This window comes from Microtus ochrogaster, linkage group LG4 (assembly GCF_000317375.1).
Source record: "Microtus ochrogaster isolate Prairie Vole_2 linkage group LG4, MicOch1.0, whole genome shotgun sequence".
Taxonomy (NCBI): domain Eukaryota; kingdom Metazoa; phylum Chordata; class Mammalia; order Rodentia; family Cricetidae; genus Microtus; species Microtus ochrogaster.
The window spans coordinates 40107832-40117221 of NC_022030.1; the positions used below are offsets into that span (position 1 = coordinate 40107832).

Sequence of the window (9390 nt, forward strand, 5' to 3'; positions counted from 1 at the left end):
ATATATATATGAAATTGAGTTCTCAGTGAGCCACTCTGGAACCTTCTCTTAAGACACACGGACTTTCCAAGGACGGTCACAAGTTCAATAGTATATGAAGAGGCAGGCCTTCCAGAAACAGAAACTTAGTTGTGTGCCACGAAGCATGAATGTAAAGAACAAATTACTGTTCCTTGGCCTCTAAGAAAGTATGTCCAAGGGCATCTCTAGTTAGTTTTTCTCCACTATGAAGAGTCATGAACACACAGTTGACCTGGTACATGAGACATACCGTTTCCATAAAAAATAGTCTATAAAAGGAAAGGAAGTTTGCCTAGTCTGTTGGTGAAGCAAGCTGAGGTGTCTACCTGGGATCCTTAAAGCTTGCATATTTAGGTAACTATTTGGCAGTAGGTGTTGGAGGCCATGAGAGTTGAAGCAGGTGGCAACTAGTGTTCAGATACCAACCCACCAGAGGAGAGATTCTCTGATAGAAGTTAATCCTGTCCAGGTAAGACCTGCAGGACTATTGACTCAGAGAAACTCATATTTGCTAAAGCAGCTTGATATCTCCCCAATACCTGTATTGTAGTATGTAATCTCATGTGATGTGTATACGTAATCTCATGATTACAATTCAGTCTTATAGGCACATGTATCTGTGGCTGGTCAGGAAGATGATTTTTCATTTATCTGTATAATTTTGATATATAGAAAATATACTAGAATATTCCTTATAAATAAATCCATTGTTCCACAAAGACTGTAGATACTTAAAAGCCTGCTTTGTTTCTTTTGCTAAGACTAACTGAACGCAATTAACTGTCTTTTACCACAGAGCAAGTTCAAACTGGAATAAAGGCGTTTTGTAAATAGATCATAAGTTTAAAACTTTATAGTTATGTACAAGGTCAGCGTCACAGATGGCCAACCAAGGTTGCTTGACAGAGCAATCTAAGAGTAGCATGCCAATTCTTTGCTTACAAAGTCTGTTTACAACAGACCTATGGCTCAAAGTTTGTCACTGGGCATACCCTGTCTGGTAATGGTCTTATTCCTATAACCTTGGAATCCTGTGTTGCCCTGGTAAATGTCTCAGCTCCTTATTGCTTTCCTTAGGACTATGATTTTGACCGATGAGAGCTAGCTCTTGTAATTTTTGTATTTCTCCAAGCCACCTATAAGAAGAGAGTGTTCAGGCTAGAAAAGAAGCAGCTAGGAGAATTTAGAAAGAGGGTAGAAAAATTAGAGTAGAAGCAAAAGAATAGAGACTTGTTTGAAGCAGCAAGTGTGGGAGAATTCTTTTGCTCTCAGATACCCTAAGAAAAAACTTCCTTTCAATTCCTATAGTGTCCTATAGTGTCCAATCTAAATCATGAAAAGGACCTTGGGGCTGGACCCCAAAGACCCTCATTAAGTAATGAATGAAAAAAAGGTTTCTTCTTGAGTTTAAAAGCTTAAAATGAATGAATAAAATAAACAATATTGTGCCTTTTACTGCTATGCCTGGTATCGTGAGATGGCTCTGGATATAGTCAATGTGTATTAAACATAGGCGAGGTGAAATACCACTGAAAAAGTGACTCCCAAGTTTGCCCATGTGCAAATTGTTTAGTTTGTCGATTATTGCAGGTGCTCCGGCTCCACTACTTCCTGTGTATTTCCTGCTATGTCTGTGACTTAATATTTTCATGACATGTATCATTTCCTCTTCCTTTCCATTATTACTCTTTCAAATCTCAGAGAAGTATTCTTACTTTGTTCAGTATGCGTCATTGTTTAGATGCTTGCTTTGCATCAAACTTGATTGTTGTTTTTTACATATTAACATTCATTCAAAGTATTTTTCAAAATAATCAGAGATGAATTTCATATCAGTCTTTTCTCAAATATTTTGCATTCTACATCTTAAAGCTCATTTATCTTAATATTTCAAATTTTCTTAATTTTTTTTATATTTCAAAATAGCCAAATGTAATTAATAATTTATGTTTTTAGTATAATTAATCTTATTGGTAGAAAATTAATATGCTTAAGTGAAGTCTAAGTATATTATTTGATACACCATATTTTGCTAGAATAATTTCATAGGAGATATCTATTTTAAAATATTTGATGTTTCCAGAATGGAAAGATGTCTCAGTGGTTAACAGAATTGTGTTTCCAGACTGGAAAGATGTCTCAGTGGTTAACAGAATTGGTTGTTATTCCAGAGGATCCAGGTTCGATTCCCAGTATGCAAATGGAACTCACAATGCTCTGTAACTCCAGTTACAGGGGCCTGGACACTCTTATAGATACTCACATGCAGGCAAATCACCAATGCACGTAAAAAGGAAAAAGTGATATTTTATGCAAAAGATATCGGCATACATCCTTCATTCCTTTTATGTGATTACACAAGTTTTAAAATGTCAGAATTTTCAATTATCATGTTATTTACTAATCAAAAATGATAATTATGAAGCTCACTGTAGATCGTATTTACAGCTGGGACTTAACAGATATCATGCATGTTTTGAGAGCTTTGTGCTACATTTTTTCCCATATATTTTCTCTTCTTGTCTGCTAGGTAATTTCTACATTCTACCAAAAAAGATATACTCTTTAAATTGCTAATAAATTTCTCACTATCATGAGCATAATTACAATCCCACTCTGCATGATTAGGGCTTAGAGCACTCGACCTTCTCCCCCTGTGCTCCTTCTGCTCTTTGTCTTCTGCTACATGAACTTATATAAGTGATTAACCTGTTTATTAATTTCTTCCAATGTGTATATTTTTATAGTTTCTCACTTATAAGTTCTTCAAAGAAATTGAGACAATTTGTTTTTAAAAGATGCAAATATTTTATAAAAATTATATTGTTTGGGCCGGGCGATGGTGGCGCACGCCTTTAATCCCAGCACTCTGGAGGCAGAGGCAGGCGGATCTCTGTGAGTTCGAGACCAGCCTGGTCTACAGAGCTAGTTCCAGGACAGGCTCGAAAACCACAGAGAAACCCTGTCTCGAAAAACCAAAAAAAAAAAAATTATATTGTTTGATGACACCCCCTGAACTTGTATGATACTCAGAGTCCTAATTCCAACCAACTAACAATTTGAATTTACTTCAAAATTATTTGATATGAAAAGTAGACATAATAAACATTTTTGTTTCTTCACGGCAGTGCTTATGATACTAGATGTGACATGAAAATACAGACTTTATATATCTGGAGAACAAAGAAGGCAGTTAATCAAAACACTTGAAAGTTACAAGGGCAAGGAAGATAAAGAATAAAGTATGAAGTGGGGAAGGAGAGAGAGAAAATTTCATGGTTAGTATGTCAAAGTTTCCAATAGGATAAAAATTTATAACTACTAAAGTTCACCAGTATTGTTAAATCTGAGGAACATTGTGGCATTCCTCACTTAAAATATGAATAAACTTACCCATAATTATATAGCTACTTCAAAAGCCAGTGAGACATGAAGCTTCAACTCCATTGTAGAAGTTATGACTCTAAGTTTTTCATTCCAGTCATTACAGTTTTTCTTCCAGTGTTGTCCAAGGAAACTGTGGATAGGTAAATAAATAAGGGGAACCCAGCAGTTCCTGGAGGTCGAAGCAGATTCTGAAGAGGCAGGAATAGAAGAATCAGATTTGGATGCGGAGAACAAGCTTTCAAACCATGTTTAAAAATGGAAAGTAGCTGTTAGAATGGCTGTGCTTATTTGTCAATTTTATTCTTTCTTTGCTCTCAGAAAAGCATATTAAATACTTTTTATGTAGGGTACTCTGAAAATCTTGGAAATATTCAAAGCGAACCACCTTCCTGTTATGACCCATAAGCTCTGAATTTAAGGCATCTCCATTTCTACATGAAACATTTGATAGTGGCAACAGAGAGAAAGGAGGCTAGAGAGTTCAGCCCTCACCCCTTACTTAATGGCTTCTATTTCCATTTCATTGTTCAATGTAAGCTTTATCTCACCTGTACTGACAGGTGAATGGCAGTCTTCCCACAGGGATGAAAGAACATTTTTGTATGGTGGTAAATAGTAGCTTTCTTTTCAATAGAAACTACTTGGGATAAGTAACTGCCACTGAGAAAAATAACATAATGCACACATTAGGATTTAGTCTGTCACATTGCTGCCTGTCTAGATTATTGGGTCCAGAGACAGTTTAGAACCAGGGAAAAGGAGATGCATCCTTCATCTCCACAACTTTGTCACTCACTGCCTCTAGACACTTATTGTGCCTTGGGAATAGCACAATATGGGAGACTGAGCATTAGATGTTTGTCTTTTGTTATGAAAGTGAAACGGGAGCCAGTGCACTTCAAGTACTTGGAGCTTTGTTAGAATGCTTTTGAGCTATATCAGCTGGCGTAGGTTTTTGTGTCATGGTGAATCAGATAGGCACAAACTAGCTGGTTGCATTAGATTATACTTAACTATTAATTAATTTTAATTCATCACATTTTGTATGCTAAGATTTTTTGCTTGGGTATTATTTTCCACTACAAGAATTTAATAGAAAAATATGCTTAACGCAAACTCTGCTTATTTACATATGACAAGCTTTATTCTGTGTTCTGCAATAAGCAGTGTCTCTTGTCTTGTAGAATAAGTCATGCCACTGAACATACTTGCACAGCAAATGATTCTGTATAATAGGTAGTATTACGTGCCTAAGTACCCATGAGCAGGTGTTAAAATTGGAAGCATGTGAAGTATTCTTCTTTGGGAGGAAATGAGAAGTTACAGTTAGCAACTCTTAAGTTAGAACGGGGATTAGGTTTCCTATGCTAATTTAATTTTTTTCTTTCTTTTAGCTCTTTGCTTCACATCAAAACAATGGAATAGATAGCTACTTCATCTAAGCTCACTGGTTTCTTTATGATTACATTTTCTTCTTGACTTCACTATTTTTCATTAGATACTTCAATCTTTATCTTTGGTTTTGCGCTGCTTTATAATACCAACATAATATCTAGCTGATTTTGAGGTTGCCGTTACCCCCACAAATAAACATAACTGCACAGTCATTCCTTATTAACAGTTCAGCATAATGTGCTCCTAACATGGTTTCAAGCTCACAATATTAGCAAATATGAACTTGGTTTAATTGCGTCCTTGAATGCTCATTATGCCCTACTTATCTAAGCTTTCTTCAGGTGTGCTGTAAAGTGTTCATGCTTACAGACATAGACAGATAACAGGAAGACTAGAACTGGAGGTAAACAAATTCCAAACAAGTCATCCAAGTAATTTTATTGTCATAGACCCCTAAGCAAACAGAGTGTCTAGAAAGGAGGGATGATAGTATCAAGTAGAACATATTTAAAGTAATAGAATATGCTAAGATTTGGGCCCTTCTGAAGAAAAATCTTGAGACTGAACATAATGATACATTGCTTTAATTCTGCAATCTGGATGTTGATAAGTGAGAATTATAGATTTGAGAACACTGGGTTTCACTAGAAGACACTGTCTTAAAAATAAAAGTAGATATTACAAATGAATATATACTATTTTTGTTAATGTTTTCATATTAGTGTGGTTTATCAATTTTCTATTTATTAAAATCATGTATATTGTAAAAGAAAATATGCAAAATGAGTTCACTATATTTTAATTAATAATTTTCATGATACCTACATCACTGGATAAGATTCTCCAGGCATTTTTTATTTTAAAAAATAGTTATTATATAATTTTTAATATTTTATTTTTTGAATAAGTATTATAAGACTCTAAAGATTGCCCTATGATTTGCATATCACTTCCTTTTAAGCATCAGCATAAGATGATTTAAGACAAAGAATAACCAAGAAATTTATTTAATTACTTATTTAATATTTATCCATATACATTGGTGTTTGCCTGCATGTATGTCTGTGTGAGGGTGTTGGATCTCCTGAAAGTGGAGTTACACACATTAGTGAGCTGTTGTGTGGGTGCTGGAAACTAAATGCCGGTTCTCTGCAAGGTCAGCCATTCCTCCTAAGCACCGAGCCATATATATGTCTAATATGTCTAATACCTGATAATTCAATCAAACTAAATTTTAATTTTATTTCAAATAGTCACTAGGAAATTTTGCCTCCTATGAAAAGCAATGTGCTCTAATTTCCATTATTCATTATTTCTCATTATTTTGTGGATTCATATCTTCTCAATAATGGTGATAAAACATACAATGGAAACTTTATTATATAGATATACTGTTACTTTATAATGCCATTAAGAATGAACCACAAGATGAAAGTGTTGATACCCTTTTGAAAGAGCCATTGAGAAACATTATTTCAAATTAAGCCACAGAGATATTACATGAAGAATAGATGAACTGATTTCAAAAGCAAGATGTTCCCTGAAGAAATTTGATAGTATGATAATAGATGATGGTTCATATGTGGAATAGTGAAATAGAAGTTTAAGTTCTCTTAGTGTTATTTATACTTCAGTGGCCACATCCATGTTAGTGGATGGACATGCTCTCATAGAAAGACTTATTTAATTGTCACTCAAAAAAATCTATGAAACTAAGCTACATAAATGCCTTTCAGAAGGATTTGAACCCATTTTTATTTCTCCACATTTGTTTTTCTTTTCATATTCAGGGACCAGACAACTGCACAAAGTGTTCTCATTTTAAGGATGGTCCAAACTGTGTGGAGAAATGTCCCGATGGCCTACAGGGAGCTAACAGTTTCATCTTCAAGTATGCTGATCAGGATCGGGAATGCCACCCATGCCATCCCAACTGCACCCAAGGGTAAGCATCCTTCCTGGCCAAGGGCGAGACCATGGGAATGTTTTCAGTTCAAAGGATGAACATACGTATCAGTATCTGTGATGATGTCTGCTTGCATTACAATAGCCTCAGGAAATGCTATTCATCGTTATAATTTACATGTTGATTTTAAAATGGTATTCTTTCTAGGAGAACCTCTGAAATGTCTCCACTGATCATTCAACTTAGGAACTCCTTCATGAAGCCAGTATGATTTGGATGCAGTCTTGAAACTGTCCAATCTTTACAGTAGGCTCAGTGTATATTAGAAAATACAATTCCATACATGTATGAGAGATTTCTCATATGTAGTTCTAATTCTTTATTGTCAAAATTTAAAATGAGTATATATCTTTAAAAATGACTGCCTTGGATTCATCCTTCAATGAAATCTGAAACTATGCAATCATGGCAGAGAAGAAAACAAGAATAACATGCTTATATGTGTACACACAACATAACTTATATAGTTGTGTGAGGCATTTTATTGTAGTTTCCTTATAATGTAGAGTTCTTTGTCATGAAACAATTCAGAAAGATACATACATATTTTTCATTCAAAAGGATGTGTTCTGCAGCATAACCCATGATATTAAAAATTATAAACAAAAATTGGAGGGATTGTTTTTGTTCAATATTATGGCCATTGATGTTCAAAAGAAGAACATTGTATACAAAACGAAATAATGCCAACTCTAACAAATTCTAATCTATTTCTTTAAAAAAATATCTTACCTCACTAGTAATTTCTCCTTGTTTCCTAGAAAAGTTAAATATTGTTAAAATTAAGAGTAGCTAACTCACTCTATTCTCTCATCATAAAACCTCACTTTCTTTGTGAGTGTTTACTCTCAGTGTAGGCAGAGAAAAACACAGATGTACACAATTGTTGAGAGTTATCTTGGGTGCTTTATATCTGGCAGAAAGTGGAGGTTCTGTAAAGAGATTGTCCTGACAGATTGAGCCCTAGCTGTTAGAAGATATTGAAAAAGTGAAGTGAACAACATAATTTTCTGCCAAGAAAACATCAATTTTTGGATGTTGCTATAATTTCCTACAGGTCGGGAAATTGGCTAAGTCACTCCATATAGTAGCAGATCCTCAAAAGGTACAGCAATATTCTGCCCCATGAACGCAAATGCAACATAGAAGAGCTGCCTGCCAACTCCTCAGTCTCTACATAAGCACACAGATTGAGGAAGAGACAGTCACCTACACATTTTGCTTCAAGGAAAACAGGAGTAACAAACAGTTCCCCTTGTGAGTTTTGGTACACTTGAGTTAAAACTATTTTATGAAAAAATAAAACCTGGTGCTACTGGAGCAGAAGAGTCAGCAAGAGAAAGAGAAAACTTTGCTTGCAAAAATCATCCACAAGAGGGTTTTATTGTTTTGCAACTAAAATTAAACCAGTAAATTATTCAATATAATGTCGATGTCAACAGCTGTTGCCATTCAAAATGAGACCTTTTGCTGTTTTTGCAAATCTAATTACAATGAAGCCATTAGGGAAATGAAAGTGAGACAAGAACCTAGTATGGATGTGTGGCTGGAGTGTCTTCCTTGTCAGCCTTTTAAATCATAATTGTATAATAAAGGAAAGCATATATAGTAGAGGGAGGTATAAGTTGAGGCCAAGGAAAAGGGTTCAAATTACCGTAGCAATGAAGCTTGGATCTCATACAAGAGGGATGCTGAGATTTAATGGGAACCTCTAAATAAATAGAAAAATGCCCTCAATGGCTTGTGGCTGCAGAATGGTGAATCAGAGGATGCTGTATTTCTTAGCATCTTCCAGGGTAATATGTCTCCAATGAGGACTTTGTCCTGAGGTCTTGTTGGTGCTTTCTTTGAGCTTTCCCTTCCTCATTATCAGCAATTCCTACATTGTATGAACTAGATCACACCATACCCACTGTCCTTGGCATCTTGTACTAAAGAAACATATACTGGGAAGTCTGTGTTCAGACTGAGTATGAGCATATAGAGCTATGGTCCAGAGAAAGATCACAGGCAGAGGGAATGCTGGGCTGAATGACTCTCTTTTATTTCTCAGCTCAGCCATTAATTGACCATATGAGTAAGTGTGAGCTCTTGCCAGGCCAGTTCTACTTCAGAAAGCGGGTTCCCTTCCATATGCCGATATCCATGAGGATGTTCAATAACTAAGTTAATGTAAAAAGACTTTCCAATTACATTATTTTAGGAAATAAGTTTGTACTTTGAATGCAGTTTAATGATTTCCCTAAAAATAAAATTATGTATCTTATACCTGAAATGTATTTTTACTACTCTAAAACTGCATTCAATAATTGACTCTAAAAGTCCCTCTAGTACTTTTTAAAAGATGAACCATTAGTCCTGATGAGAAACCTCTCACCGATATTTTTAGAAGGCAGAGAAAAAAGGAAAATGAAGAAAGGGAAGAAGGGAGGGAGTGAGGAATTAAGGAAGGGACGAAGGAAAGAAGGAAAGAAAGAAAGAAAGAAAGAAAGAAAGAAAGAAAGAAAGAAAGAAAGAAAGAAAGAAAGAAAGGAAGGAAGGAAGGAAGGAAGAAAAAGAAAGAAAGAAAGAAAGAAACAAACTAAGGAAGGAAGGAAGGAAGGAAGGAAGGAAGGAAGGAA

The 9390-nt window shown here is 35.1% G+C and overlaps 1 protein-coding gene across 4 annotated transcripts in view; it reads left to right on the top strand.

The window, feature by feature from the left end:
* Window positions 1-9390, top strand: part of Erbb4 (erb-b2 receptor tyrosine kinase 4) — a 1055173-nt gene that overhangs the window by 786245 nt on the left and 259538 nt on the right. For all 4 annotated transcript variants that reach the window (XM_026786414.1, XM_026786416.1, XM_026786413.1 and 1 more), the window contains exon 15: window positions 6594-6748. In XM_026786414.1, the coding sequence (XP_026642215.1) occupies window positions 6594-6748 (155 nt within the window). The remainder of the gene's footprint in view (window positions 1-6593; window positions 6749-9390) is intronic.